The following is a 16,307-nucleotide window of genomic DNA, read 5'->3' as shown; positions in this document are numbered from 1 at the left end:
CAGTTTTTGATGTAGCACAGAACACTATCCGTGAACACCTCCAGATCTGGATGTTCAAAAATGTCCCAGTTAGTCCTTTCAAAGCAGTCCTGTAGCTGCTCAGAGGCATCATCAGACCAAGTTGTGATCCTCCTTCTGCATTTAACAGTCACATATTCCAGGTTCACGGAGCACTGGCTGTCAACAGTCACCGCGTCAGCACACCAGTTGTTGTTTATGTGCAAACACACACCACATCCTCTACTATTCCTACAATCCTTTGTTCTGTCTTGTTGATAGGCTAAGTAGCCCACTAGCTCGATAGGCAAGTCTGGTATGGATGCATTCAGCCAGGATCCCTTAATCAGAATAATGCAGCTGTCTTTAACAATGTTGTTAAGTACAACCTAGAGCCTCAGTTCATCCATTTTGTTGGCGAGGGATCGTGCATTCTATGGTGGTTTGTGAGGTTGCTTCCGTAGCTGTGTAAGCACTCCAGCCCTGCAGCCCTGCTTCTGCATTCTCCCTGGACGCCGCCCACGCCGCCTCTCCGTCGGCATGGTTATCCACGAAAACCCGGGAGTTTTTGCAATGTCCGGTGGGATGTTGTGCGAGTAAATAAAATCAGCAGTAACGCTCTGTGTTACCTCTTGTCCTATCTATAGCAGTTCCTGTCTGTGATATCTGGTATTAAGATCGTCCATAAGTCTGTTTTTAACACACTGGTTGGGAGAGCAAATAGCTGCAGCTGTTGTGAACTCTGCACGGTAACCAGTTGGCACGCAGAGCCATTGGGGCGTGGAGATTTTTCCTCATCAATATTCCTCACATATGAACTTAGTGATCTTTTCCCATAAAAGTATCTGTTAACGTGGAGCCTCATGCAGTGAACTGAAATTACAGATGAACATTACCCCCTGATATTTAATTTTACCATATGACAACAACATTACAAACAATAAAACAACGCGTCGACTATTACAAATTATGTTGATGATTTTTTTTTATAGTCGACAAGTCGATTATGACGACTAATCGTTGTAGCCCTACTTCTAGCTAGATACCTCTTCCTGGCTAGCCCACTTATTTCTGTAACCAAACAGAAATACCCCTCAATGGTTTTTTTTCAGTTCTACAGTTTCATTTAGCAGACACTTTTGTCCAAAGCGACGCACAAAACAAGCAAGAATTTAGTAGACAGAAGGGAAAACATTGTCAGTGCAACAAAGTGCTACAAGTTATTTGGCTGCAGGTGCTGTTACAAAGTGCAAGAAGATTTTTATAAATTTCTTATTTCTTTTTTTAGTTACATTTTTTATGTGGAATAATCTAGCCAAGTAACCACAATTAGTTGCTGCAACAATATACTTCAATCTTCAACAACATTTGGTTATTAGTGCTGAAAAATCACCAAAAGCTGGGTCTTAGACCTTCTGACTCATTCTACCCCTGGGGACAAAGAAGAGAAGGCTCAGATCAAGGGCCTAAGTGTTCCTTGAACAGATGAGTCTTCAGACATCTCTTAAAGTAGAAAGGGACTCTGCAGATCGTATAGAGTTAGGTAATTCATTCCACCATTTGGGAAGAGTCTGGCTAGAGATTTAGAGCTGCACTGGTCTGGGAGCACCAGACGTCTTTCAGAAGCAGAGCGTCGTGGGCCAGGAGTGTAGACCTGGATGAGGGACCCCAGGTAGGCAGGAGCTGAGCTGTTCTTGCCGATGCTTTGTAAGCCAGAAGAAGAGCTTTTCGTGTAATTGGAGCTGCGACTGGAAGCCAGTGAAGAGATTAACAGCAATGCTACATGAAGTGCAGTTTTTAAAATTAAATGAATATTTTTGCTTTTTGGTAGAAGTATAAATATGCCCACTCAGCGTATGATTGAACTGACATTTGTTCAATGTAGGTTGAAGTTATTTACGTTTTGAGTTTGCTTTATGGGATTAAAGGACAGTTAATGGCCAGGTTTCAAAAAGTTGTGAAAACTGGATGTTGGAAACTGTTTAAGTTCAATAAAACAGCAAAGAAGACCTAGAGAAGTGAGGACAGGGACTGCCTCCTGACCAATTTGATTGACCTAACATTTGTTTAATTTAGCTCATGCTAATTTCAGTTTTGAATTTGCGCTATGGAATGAAAGGGTAGTTTAAGCCAGGTTTAAAGTTGCCTAAATCACAATAGAATATTGGAAAAATTGGCCTAAGTCCCTTTATTCTTTGATGATGTATGATTAACACACAATGTTGTATGCATGTCAACAGTCATCCACTGTGAAGGCCTTTTTGATTGAAATGATAAATAAATATCATTTGCTAAGTATTTGGTAAAGTTGTTTGTGTTTTCCCAAAAGCTTGAAAAAATGACAAAGGCCATTATTTTAATAGGGTGACAATATCAGAGCCATAGATCACTGAATGAAACAGAAATGTCAGAGGACTTTTGTAAAGAGCGGTTTTGATGAGTATCACTGAAACATCCAGGTCTTCAGCAGCTCCAGTCCATGTAAAACACAGTCAGTCGAGTGAGGTGTGTGGAGGCCTATCCTGTGAGCTGTCTGCAGTCAGAAAATCATTTCAGGCTCACAAAGAGAAACACAAGGTTCAGAGGTGTGGACTGTCAAAGCTCTGAGCGTCCTCCTCTGGGAAAGGCTGAGCCTCTCATCAGAGACAGACAGACATATAAAGCTCAGTTTGAGCTCCAGCATCTCTTCTCCAGAACAACACGCCTATATATGCAGCTCCCCTGTGATTGGCTGATTAGATGTGCATGAACAAACAGGTGAACATGTGTACCTAATAAAGTGGCTTCAGTGTGTGTGTGTGTGTGTGTGTGTGTGTGTGTGTGTGTGTGTGTGTGTGTGTATGTGTGTGTGTGTGTGTGTGTGTGTGTGTGTGCGTGCATGCGTGCGTGCGTGTGTGCGTGCATGTGTGCGTGTGTGTGTGTGTGTGTGTGTGTGTGTGTGTGTGTGTGTGTGTGTGTGTGTGTGTGTGTGTGTGTTTGTGTGTCAGAGTCCTGCACTGGGTTGGGTACCCGTCGGTACCTGACAGGGACCCACAAAAAAAGCTGATTCACTGATGGTTTTCAAAAACTTTTATTTCCCCGGGTTCGGATCTGGGTGGAAAAAATAACATGCGGGTCAGGTTGAGGGTTTTAGTTTGACACATCAAAATTAATATATAATAATAATAAATACAAAAAAATAAAAACGTAAGATTTAAGCTGGTTGTAAGGCTGTGACTATACAGCCACGCTATCCAGTTCTTATAATACATCCATGGTTGTGACATGATCACGGCTCGTACCTGCTGAGCGTCGCTTAAGTCTGGACAGAAAGTAAGTCTACTATTACACACATAAAGGTCCTTTTAAGAGATTAAAAGTTTAAAAGCATCAAACGTAAAAAACGAGTGATTTTACAGTTGTATGTGAGAAGATCACAGAGGGTTGATGATGGAGCTGAAGTCAGGCTTTTATTGGAAGAGTTGCTTCATTCAGGTGCATTGTTTACTCACTGGCATCTGAACTACAGCGATATACTGTTCAAATTTTCTGACAATATGACCCAAAATGATTACTTTAAATAAGGTTAAGGTTCGGGCTGCGGGTCGTGTTTCAACCGGTCGGATCAGGTTGCAGTACTAATCGAGCTGATGCGTGGGTTTGCGGTTCAGGTGCGGGTTTGTACGCCCCTGGGTTGGGGCGGGGCGGATCTTGAAAATTGGACCTGTGCAGAACTGTGGTGTGTGTATGTGTTTGTATGTGCTCAGTCACACATCACAAACACAGGGCTTTGTGAGTAAGTCAGTGAGTAAGGAATTGAGTGGCTGACTTAGTTATTGAGTGAATAAGTGTGTATAACTTTATATATACATATATATATACATATAAATATATATATATATATATATATATAGATATATATATATATATATATATATATATATATATATATATATATATATATATATATATATATATATATAAATATATATATAGAGTTATATATATAGTTATACAGTAAAACACAGTGAGTGATAGCTTAAAAATAATTTATGCCTTTTTAAAATGTAATTCTATTGATTTTCTAACTAATATTTTCCGATTTCTGTCATTTTATTAGTTATGAATAAGATTCCTGTATCTGTAGATGCTTCTGGTGTGAAGAACTGTGAATATGTCATTTGGTATTTTTTTGTCCTTATGTTGCAGTAATATTGATCTCCAGCTCTATGCTGTCACATGTCCGACAGGTCACCACATACCACAGAAAGCAATTGTCGACAGATTTTACCGGTCCTTTGAACTTATTTCACCTGCACTATCAAGCCATTCATTTGAGCTTTCCCACTCACTTCTGTGTTCTTGCATCATTTGGTTTTGAGTGGGTCATGGGGCGGAGAACCAGATGCAGCCACAGCCACAGACATGTTTACTCCTGATTTCCTAAGACTTTTTCTCACCCAATTAATGATGAGCAAATATTCCATGCTTAAAATCAACCGACCAACTGCTGTTTCTTGTGGGCGGATGCGAACGCATGTTGAATTCAGGCAGAGTGGTGTTGCGTTCAAGGCAAACTAGAAATACGAGACAAATTGCGTCTGGTTTTGGTTCAAAATGGGACACAATGTTTAAGAATGATATACAGGACAATTCTGTATTCTCTGGGACGTTCGGCAAGGCCTAACAACGTCTAGAGGATTGTGGCCCAGCAGCATTCCCTCCTGGTACCTTACGTTTCAGTGTGCCGGCTCAATGAGAAGCAGACACACACATATGGTCGGCTCCTGGCTGTCCTTGTCCAGTGCTGGCCAGTGAAATTGCTTCAATCCAATCCTGGTCCTGGCTTCTGTTACTCAGGTTGGGCCACAGTCTGCCGTGGCTCCCAGCATACCTCACTGCCAGAGATAATCTGGACTGCCAGACAAGGGGGGATTCCAGCTTATGTGTGTGTGTGTGTGTGTGTGTGTGTGTGTGTGTGTGTGTGTGTCTGTCTGTGTGTCTCTGTCTCTCTCTGTCTGTCTCTGTGTCTCTCTCCCAGTGCAAGGATTAGATGAGGTGTTGTTTGGAAGAAGAGCCTCAGTCAGGCTTCATTGGTATGAATTTATTCATGCCCATATGTTTCCCCTTTTTCTTTACCTTTCCCAGATCCCCCTCTTCCCACCCTCTCTCCTCCCCTCACTTCCTCCATCCTTACTTTTCTTCTCTTTTAATTTCCCACTTCTCTTGTCTCTCCCTCTGCATCTGTGCCTGTCTTTTTCTCCATCCCTCCACATCCCTCAATCCCCCATTCCTTCTCATCCCTCCCAATCCCCCCTCATCCCTCCATTCCTCCTTATCCCTCAATTCCTCCATTGCTCCTCATCCCTCCCCATCCCTCCTTATCCCTCCCCATCCCTCCTCATCCCCCCATCTCTCCCCATCCCTCCATTCCTCCATTCTCCTTGTCCCTCCATCCCTCCATTCCTCCTCACCCCTCCATCCCTCCCCATCCCTCCCCATCCCTCCTCATCCCCCCATTCCTCCATTCTCCTTATCCCTCCTTCCCTTCATTTCTTCTCACCCCTTCATCCCTCCCCATCCCTCCTCATCCCTCCCCAACCCTCCATTCCTTCATTTCTCCTTATCCATCCATTCCTCCTTATCTCTCCATCCTTTAGCTCTTAAAAACTTTGTTCACACTATGAAATATCAGAGAGGGGGCTCTGACACGGTTCATTTGACCTTTGAAAGATTTAAAAATGTCTTTGATTGGAAACATCATGTGGCTTTTATTGAAGGGCCTTTTTGACTTTTTGAACAGTTACTCCAGACAATGATGTGTTGGCACAAAGTTGACGCATTTCTGAGAAATTTAAAATTAACCAGGCTAAGTGGGATCCTATGGCGCACTTTCTTATTGTGTGCTTTAAACAATATTAAAATCATTATCAATACCCAGAAGTTCTTGTATTTGAAACAATGAAACATTTTCTTTCAGTGAAGAACAATCCTACAGATTTATTTACATTGAGTTGGAGGCATGAGTTGTTTAGCCAATTGGTTATTCAATGCATGGCTTTGGTGAGTTGGGCAGCACATACACTATGGTGTTATCCACATGTTTGTGTTTTTATGTCAGGGCAAACCAACGGCAAATTATTAATATATAAACTAAAGTGGGCAAAGTATTGATCTTTGTGGTACCCCAGTGCATACTAAAGGGCTGAAACAGGTTGAATTCTACCAGTTAGATATGACTCAAACCATTTGAGTGCCAATGAGAAGAGGTTGAAGGAGAACAGCTTGGCTATTAGGACCTGATGGTTGACCGTGTCGAAAGCTTTGCTATGGTCTAAGAACACGGCACCAACAACACCTCCCTTGTTGACCACAGCTCTGACAATCTCTTAAAAGACACAGCTGGTTGTGCAGAGTGATGGGCCCTGAAGCCAAACTGCATGGGGTGATGGTAGTTCAGAGGGTCATCTGACTTAAATAAGGGAGTTACAATTGCAGTTTTCCAGGACGTTGGGAATACCCCCTGTAGTATTGACTGGTTGATGGATTGTGTGATGGGAAAGACAAGATGTTTCTTCACAAATATAAGTATTTTAGTGGCCATACCATAACTATCCTTCACTGTGGAAATTTTATTAGAATCAATTTTTGTTTTAGTTTTAAGTTTAGAGCTAGGTTAAATGCTGAAAGAAGGCTCGCTACAGCCAGATGAGCATTATTTTACCGTACAGATTCACCCGTAACTAGCTCCTAGGTCTGCAGTTAATCCCCATTACATTCTTAATTTGCTCCCAGATCAGCTTTGTGATGGGGAAGAACAATTAATTGAATTTTAACCGACATTGCAATGTAATAGAACGCAATTTTCAAATCACAAAGGCTGCAATAAAAAAACAAGTTTTAAAGTGCATTGAAGAAGTGAAATCCACATGTTTACAGAATTCAGTAATTGAGCCAAAACTTTGTTGTTATTTATATTTAAGAGCTTTAGTTAGTGTTTTGTTCCTGATGAGAGATCAGTGAGATTTTTATATATTTGATATTTTGTCAGAGATTTGGTCTTTATCACATTTCTGAACTTTATTTAGACTGAGATTCATTCAAGCGGAGCTTCACATATATTTTTCATATTATTGTTCATACCAGGCCTGTTGTTCTGCAGTACTTTGTTTCTTTCTGATTTTTTTCAAGGTAATTGAAGATAATTATATTACATTTCTACAACACTTGAAGTTAAATCAAACAGTCAGTGTTCTACCAAGACTGAAATAATTAAATAAAGATACATTATGCATATTAATTCATGTATCAATTCATCTTGTTTCAACATAACATGTACACCTGGCCAACAGGAAAGGAATCTTCTGTCATGTTGGTCGTATTCAAGAATGATTTTTTGCTTGTGTTAACTGAATGCAGAAGATCCCCCCCCCCCAAAAAAAAATAAAATAAAATAAAATAAAATAAAAATAAAAATGAAATAAAATACATAAATACATAAATTAATTAATTAATAATAATAATAATAATAATAATAATAATAATAATAATAATAATAATAATAATTATAATAATAATAATAATAAGAAGAAGAAGAAGAAGAAGAAGAAGAAGAAAATAAATAAATTAAATTAAATTAAATTAAAATTAAAAAGATACATTAAAGAATATATATATATTATTGAATTTTACATTGCAATCGCCTACTTTGCCTACTTTGTAATACTCTTTGCTTCATTGATTATTGATATGAAGGAGTTTGCTTTAGCCTAACTGATCACCTTGGTTACGCTATTAGGTAATGAAATAAACAAGCCTGTCACTGTCCAGGTCATAAATGATGAAGTCTCTTTCCTCCATAAGGTTACAAATTTCAGTACTGAACCATTATCTCTTTCCTTTGACCTTTCTTGTAAACTCCTGAACCAGACTATGTAGTTTGATTGTAAACATCTTGCTATATAACTCTGTGTTGTTCCCACACGATATGTTTTCCCATCCAGTCTGCTCCACTGCTTTTTGAAAATTAGCCTTTTCTTCTTTTCGATATCCTTCATTTATCCACAGGTCTATTATAATAGTCGAAGCGTTTCTTTATATATATATATATATATATATATATATATATATATATATATATATATATATATATATATATATATATATATATATATATATATATATGTATATGTATATATATATATATATATATATATATATATATATATATATATATATATATAGAGAGAGAGAGAGAGAGAGAGAGAGAGCCTTAGTGCATTTCTATCACTGGTTGCCCTAACATAAATGCTCCATAGCGCCACCCGGGGGCGCAAAACTGCAGCCTGTCCAGCAATTATGAGGCAGGCATGCAATGTTTTGGGCTTAACTATCATGCCTAGACCTATGGCGTTTGGCTGAGCCACATTTTGCTGCACGTGCGGGGGCGAGGGCATGCTCCAATTGGCAAGCGTGGTTGCTAGGACATGCTCCGATTGGCGAGCACCAGGCGAAGGGCCCATTCAACGCTGCTTGCAGCTTTTATTATTATTATTATTATTATCATTATTATTATTACAAGTGGAAGATGAGCTATAGACAACAATGAGCATGGAAGACTGTCTATGATTCCGGAGTTTAGAGAGATTTATTCAGACTTCTTCGCATTGTTTCTTTCCTCTGATGTGTTCGGAAGATAACAGATCAGAGAAAAGGTCATGAGACTTTAAAATAACACCTGAGGACTCAGAATATCTGCAGGCTGGGGGAAAGTTTACACTAAGGTGGGAGCTGTGCATTGTCTGAACACACAAACCATCTGAATCTCTTTCACAGTAATGAACATAATGATTGGCACTTCACTTTAGAAGAAATGAAAGAAACTCTAACAGTGATGTGCCTCTGTACCCTGAAGGCTGTTTAAAACCTCTTTGACTGTCAGACAGGATGATGAAGAGTCAAAAATAAAGATGTGAACACCCAGACAGGGCTGCTATCAGAGGCAGTATTTCACTGGAAAGATGGGGCTGCATGATATTATCGGAAGAACAGTCTGCAAACTCCACTGCAGCAGCAGCGGCCCAGGGCTCCTCCAGATGTTTCTGGATCTCAGAGAGAAGAAACAGCTGGCTGTCTTCAGCACTCAGTTCCAATAAAAGCCACACTCTGTCATTTTCATCAACAGCTTTAAAGTTTTAAATTCCAAGCCCCTCATAATCTCAAGGCAAACTCACAGTGTAAGTCTCAGTCCTAAGCAAGAACATTTCAGCTTAAAATAATGAACAGCAGACAGACCACACATTAGGAGTAAACTACACACCAACCATAAGGAGTTACCACTTATCAGGAGTGACCACATGACAGAAGTGACCACACATCAACCAAACATCAGTAGTGTCCACACATCAACTATCAGGACTGACCAAACGTAGTCTACACAGCAGGAGTAAACCACACATCAGTCATCAGGAATGACCATATATCAGAAGTGACCACATAACAGAAGTGACCACAAATCAACCAAGGAGTGACTAAACTGAAACCACACAGCAGGAGTAAACCACACATCAATCACCAGGAATGACCATATATTAGGAATGACCACATATCAGGAGTGACCACATAACAGGAGTGACCACATAACAGGAGTGACGACGAATCAACCAAATATCAGTGGTGTCCACACATCGACAATCAGGACTGACCAAACGTAAACCACACAGCAGGAGTAAACCACACACCAACCATCAGGCTTGACCACTCATCAAAAGTCATGACTCATCAGGAGTAACCACTTATCACAAAGACTACACATCAGGAGAGAACACATATCAGGAGGACCACGCATTAGAAGTGGCCAAATGTCAGGAGTTACAACCCATTCAGATGACTACTCATCACTACTAACCACTCACCAGAAGAGACCATACAAAAAGTGAACAAGCTTCAGGACTGACCTCACATCAACCACACATCTGAAGTGACCACTCATTTTGATTGACCACTTATCAAGAGTGACCAAACATCAGGAGTGACTACACGTTAGGTGTTTGCACTCATCCAGATGACTACTAATCACGAGTGACCAGTGTTCGTCATTTTACTTTAAAAAAGTAATTCGTTACAGTTACAAATTTCTTCTCTCAAAAAGTAATTGGATTAGTAACTCATTTACCTCATTGTGAGAGTAATTAGTTACTCAGCAAAGTAACTGTGACGTTATTTTTCATGTTTAACAGAGTGGCTTGGTCTCCCACGCTGGCTGCATTTGGGCTTGGGTTGGGTTAGCAGCAGGAGCAGCAGTATAAAAACACTTTTTATCAAAAATCAAAACAAAGTTAACTAGTTCCTGACTTAAATATACTTCTCTTGAGCTGGTTATATGGCTTTACATTAAAGTCGAAAAGGAACAGGAAAACAGGACATACAGCTGATATTTAAATATTATCTTTTTAACTTTGAACAGACTCTCTGAATTATGTTTATTTGAGAATGATTCAGTATATTTGTTGCAATAAATAAGTTTGTGCACTTTTCTGTTCAGCCAGTATGGATTTCATTTTTAATTAATAGAACGGATTAATGATTTATGTGTGTATGGTAAAACATTGATGGTGGGTATACCTAATGCATGAGTGTAGTCTGGTTTATTATAGTGTGTATACTCTGATATAGTATTCTAATGGATATACACCGTCCACTGAAAACAGCTCTGAGTCCCATTCATGGGCCTCCACCCACAGGTTGAGAACTGCTGCACAAGTAGATTGAATTTGAAGCTTGATCCTTTGAAGACTGTTTTCACAGTATGGGGAAAAAGTGATGCAGGTGACTTCAGGACTAATAAATCATTTAGCAGCTGGGCTGATGAAGAATGTTGAGTTTTGATGAATCAAATAGCTGACTCGTCATTTCTTCTTTTTTTTACTTGAAAAGTTCACATGAACTGTCAAGACAGCTTTTTAATGATAAAATCAGACAAAGTGACTTCTAATCCCTCGCTGCGCGCCTATCTGTGTCTTTACACGCACGACAGGGAGGCGTGCATGCACACGGCCACTGCTGCGACGGCAGGCTGCGGTCCACAGCAACTCCGTTTTATTTGACGGCGTTACTATCGCCGTTATACTCTAACTCTGTTATAACCAACACTGTGAGAGACTACACATCAGGAGGACCCCTATCATGAGTGACTACATGTCAGGAGTTACCACTAACCTTACTACTTGTCACGAGGGGCCACATGTCAGGAGGATCACACATCAGAACAACCACATATCAGGAGTTACCATATATCAGAAGCAACCACACAAGAAGTGACCCAGCATCAGGACTAACCTCATATCAACCACACATCTGAGGTGACCACACAAGAAGTGACCAAGCATCATACTATAAAAGTTTTTTTGTTTTTGCTTTTGTTTTTCTTCCATTTTACAAATGGAAAGTTAGTTCTCTTCAGGAAGTGGACTGGAGATGAAAACATGGCAGGGTTATCGGTTTTTCTTCATTACTGCTGTCACGCAGGAAGTGACAATTCGTTCCACTGCTCAACAGACTGCAGTGTTTCTAGCTCCACCTGTGATTGGATGAGTAAGTCTGGCACCCCAAAAGAAGGGTACCAAAAGGCACAATCACAGCATAAGGTAAGGTGGCACTGTTTGAGGATTTTTATCAGATTTGGAATGACGCAATCCATCATTAGGATGGGAGCCCTCTGCTGTCAAATTAAGGCCACCCACATCATAAATGTATTCACCATTTTTTTTTACATTAGGTAGACATTAACATGTATATTATGGTCCTGGCTCAGTGTCATATTACTTTCAGGTGACGTGATACTCAAACCTGGAAAGAAAAAGTGGTAATGAGTTGGAACATTTCATTTCACATTAAAATTTAATCTCATAAATGCATCAACAGGTATTCCAGGTTGTTTTTGTTATCTCCTGGTTATAAGCATGACTTTTTTTTATACATTGGATTATTCTTCCTCTAAGCGCCTTGTCTGTATAAGCACACCATAAGCAGAGTTGCAGAGAACAGTGTGTGCAAATGAAGATCAGGTGAGATCTGAGTTTTTTTTTTTTTTTTTTTTTTTTTTCTAACTTAATAGTAAAATTTATACAGTTATAATTCAATTATAGTTTTAGAAAACATTTCCTTTTTTTCCCCTTATTTCATTTTCAAAAAAATTAATGGTTGAAAAATAACAAGTCAAGCATTCTATATACATTTACATATATACTAGTGGTGGGACTTGATTAAAAAAATTAATCAAATTAATTATGCCATTTGTAATTAATAAATCATAATTAATCGCATCTTAATCACATCAATATTTAACATCAGAAGCAACACTTTTCAATTCAAACTGATTTTGTAGAGGACTAAATCATTGAATATTCTCATACACAAGTTTAAACAACAAAATCTTGTTTATTTTGGTTGGAAGATGTTTTTTGTGGACAGATTAAAAAATAATCTAATTATTTACGGGATTTGTAATTAATTAATCTAATTAATCACATTTTAATCTTATATCTGCTTAAGGTCCCCACATGAAGAATTTTAATTCTAGGGCATTACAAAATTATAGTGCGCGACTAGTGGAATGAATACATGAAAAAGAGAAGATTTGTAAATCCTTTTTTTTTTCATCCGGACAATATTAATTAAAATGTCCGTGTTCCCTGCCATTGCCATTGACATTGGATTACTGTTTACTGCGTCTATAGAAGTAAATTATATTTTTCAGCGGAGGGAGGCGGGATCTGGTGGAGCTTGTCAATCAAAATCCTGCTCCTAAACTACTGTGAGTGGTGCGCTCTTTGGACAAGAGCTCAGCATGGATATGAGGAGAAATGTGAGATGGCAGAGACACAGAGAGACGCTGCAAGTCAGAAAAGTTCAGGCAGCTCACGCTCCAACGAAGGATGTGTCGCTGTAGTTCAGAGAGAAAGAGCGGCACCATTGTGAGAACATTGTCTGTTGACCTGGGAATCCCATCAAGTGGGTCCTCTCTGACACTTTTAATCAGCAATCAAACTGGAGCACTGTCTGCCATGGTTCCCTGAGGAAAAGGACAAAGAATAATAGAGAGGGAAAGAGTGTGTTAGGTCTGAGTGTCTCCATAATTTCCTTCGGGTCAGCAAGAACTCGTGCTGGTTTATTGGTGAGCACTAACCGTCCATGCAGTGGTGGAAAAATCTTAGCAAAGCTCAATTTTCGTGTCCAGCTCCACTGATTGTTCTCCTGGACATATATCTCAGCAGAGCAGCGGGTTGTACCCGTCCATTCATTTGAGAAATCTTCTACTGCCTTGTTTGTAAAGTGGCTAAATTCAAACACTCCCTGGAACTTAACTGTCAGACAGAGCTGTTTCAAAAGGAGTGATGCCCTCAGTCAAATCATGGACAGTATCTGGAGGAAAACCAGCTGTACACTGAAATGGGCCAATTTTCCTGACAAGACACATTTACTCTTTACACCACAAAAGCTGTAATATGACTGTTCTTCACGTGTCTTTACTTCTATCAGCAATGATCCACTGCACTGTGCCCCCCAAAGTTTACCAAGCCTCTAAATTAAGATCCTTGGTTGCCCTAATGTCATCAGATCACTAACCAAAGGCTCTGAGACTTCACCAAAGCCTTAAACTTTAAGAATATACCACTTTGGATCAAAGCACCCTAACATGTTCCAGTTAGAGCTACCTGGGCCTGATGTTGAGCTTAAGGTCACTTAGACAGAGAATGACAGCTTTCATTTTTTGAGTAACAACTAGCTTCGAACAAGCGTGGAAGCCATGTCTTAGATATTAATGTAAAATGTATAAATTATTTATTAGTTTATTTTCCTTTTTTTAAGAAAAGTGACACTACTCAGAAAAAAATGAGCAATGACTCTACAGCTAAAAAAAAAAAAGTCTGACAGATACACATGGAAACTGACAGTGCTCCATCCTGCTGACACTCTTCAGGCTGGATGTGGGTCCATCCATTCTTTCATCCATCCATCCATTCTTTCATCCATCCATCCATTCTTTCATCCATCCATCCATACATCCATCCATCCATTTCTTATACTCCGTATCTGTTTGCGGTCACACAGGGCCATGGTCTATCCACACTGTCACTGGCCTGGCACTTGCTCTGGGCAGGGCCAACATAAGGAGAAAAACAACCAGTCCGGCACAAAGACTTACCTGTGGCATGTCTTTGAGGGGGAAGAACAGAGAGCAGACAGATGTGTAGCAGGGGCACATGCATACTGCAGGCTGAGGATGTGAACCAGGAACTTCAGGCCATGAGGCACTGTAGTAACTTTTTGTGGTGCTTTGGGCCTCCTGCAGGCCTTGTCGGGATGGGCCCTTAATTCCTCTGCCTAAACACTTCATAACTGAATTTCCAATCAGCCAAGGAGTTCAGTCAGCCTGAATCCAATAAACTTTATTAAAAACAAGGCATCTTGAACAAAGTGAGGTCCCTAGGTGTGCTGTGAATCACCTAACTCCGACCCCCTAGGCCTTGACTACCCCCCCCCCCCTCCCAAGGCCCAAAAAGCTTCCTCCCAAGCTTCCCTAAAACACTTCTAAAGACTCTAAGAGAAAAACCTCCTTTCCAAGGCAGAAGCAGCTTCTTTTATATTCTGATGTTGGGCGCTCCAGACTCCAGGGCATCTGCAAGACATTCCTTTCCTCAGTGAAACTTGTTGATTGGCTGTTCTTTTCTGAGCCACATTTGGAAGGTGTGCATCAGTCTTTCATTTTGAGTTCGTAATTCTCATTCCCTGTCTCATTCCTGTCAGGTGGTGGAGAGTGAGGAAGAGGTGGAGCTGACTCAGACAGAGGAAGACGGTGTTGAGGGCGATCAGTTTGATGTCATCTCGCTGTACTCAGAGAAAGCCACCGTCTCCAGCCTCGGATCCACCGAAAACAGGGCTGCAGCACCGCTCCTGTCAGGCCGTCCTGCTCCTGCTCTGCTTCTTCTGCTGCTGCTGAGCCTCTCCTTCAGCTGGGGGTAGAAGAGAGGCTGTAGAGAAGACACACAAACTCACACACACACACACACACACACACACACACACACACACACACACACACACACACACACAAACACACACACACACACACACACACACACACACACACACACACACACACACACACACACACACACACATCTATATATATTTAAACATGCACACTATCACTTATATGGACCTGCCAGACACCCTGGGCTGTTGACTCTGAAACAACAGGAAGTAGTGAAGAAAGGACTTCACATGTAGTTGCTAGAGTCCCCTCTGTTCCTCACTTCTGTCCTTGCTTCCTTCCTTTCCATCTTTGGTACTTTGCTTCACGTGGTCTGACTGCAGCTGTGCAGCGATGTGTAACTGTCCTGGGAGCACAGGAGACCAGACCCAGGTCTGGGTGTTCTCATTCAGCGATCGACCAACTTGCATGAGGCAGATGGACTGAGGCTCACAGCGCGTAGTTGTGCTCCCTAACATTAGCAGGATGAAGTCTGTCGGCAGGTAATCGTGTTGTGTGGTGGTGGTTAGTGGTACAGGATGTTCCTATAAGCTCAGCCTCCCTCTGTTTAACTCTGATTGTTGAGCCTGAGACAGAAGCTTTGTGTATGAAACAGAAGACATATAGTTCACATTCTCACTTTGCTGTTCACTCTCAGTCACTTAGGAATCACTTCTCCTTAGTCGACCCTATAAACTGTTGTATATCCATCTCAGTCTCCTGAGTTTCTTCTTTAAGTGGTCAAGCTTCCTGAAATTTCCTCAACAGATTGGTGTCACAAACCAGACCTCAACAGAATAAGAACTGGTGAGTGCAAATTATTTTTTTGCAACTACCATGTCTGAGTTTGATGAGATCAGACAGAAAATGTAATAGATTTGCTATCAGTTGGAGCACAAGTGTTGTCATGTGTTAATATAAATCTTTCAGCTGGAATTTTGAAATTACATTAACATTTTCATACCAGTATTCAAAACCAGAGATGATGACTTGTGAGTTTGATTGAAATTGGTGAAGTGTTGTGGGTATAAGGACTTCTGTGGTTCTCTGCCACGCACAGACAGAGCAAACTGTGAGCCTTAAGACCCATTTATGCTTACTGTTAGATACAGATCTGGACCAAGCCTTCTGTCCATGCACTGCATTCATTTTGTCCATATTGCTGCATGTTTCCATGAAGCTTACAGATACGGGCCAAACCAAGCAATACCACTGGAAACCACGGGGGCAGTGTGGCTGCTGCTACCTGATATGTAGCTCTTGTGAGACATGAAGAATTTGCCATGCATTTACCAGC

At 40.5% G+C, this 16,307-nt stretch overlaps 2 protein-coding genes across 2 annotated transcripts in view; both read left to right on the top strand.

Moving 5' to 3' along the window:
* LOC141793869 (uncharacterized) overlaps positions 1-16,307 on the top strand; it is a 355,863-nt gene that overhangs the window by 171,575 nt on the left and 167,981 nt on the right. The gene's annotated exons all lie outside the window — the stretch shown is intronic.
* Positions 1-16,307, top strand: part of gfra3 (GDNF family receptor alpha 3) — a 96,238-nt gene that overhangs the window by 77,396 nt on the left and 2,535 nt on the right. The window contains exon 8 of the mRNA XM_074674354.1: positions 14,785-16,307. This exon is cut by the window's right edge and continues 2,535 nt beyond it. Within this exon, the coding sequence (XP_074530455.1) occupies positions 14,785-15,000 (216 nt within the window). The 3' untranslated portion in view covers positions 15,001-16,307. The remainder of the gene's footprint in view (positions 1-14,784) is intronic.

Source organism: Halichoeres trimaculatus, unplaced genomic scaffold (genome assembly GCF_033239565.1).
Source record: "Halichoeres trimaculatus isolate MK-OKI-2021-1 unplaced genomic scaffold, fHalTri1.1 fHalTri1_scaffold_7, whole genome shotgun sequence".
Taxonomy (NCBI): domain Eukaryota; kingdom Metazoa; phylum Chordata; class Actinopteri; order Labriformes; family Labridae; genus Halichoeres; species Halichoeres trimaculatus.
Note: the sequence above shows the minus strand (reverse complement) of the source record. Positions and strands in the feature narration are given on the sequence as shown.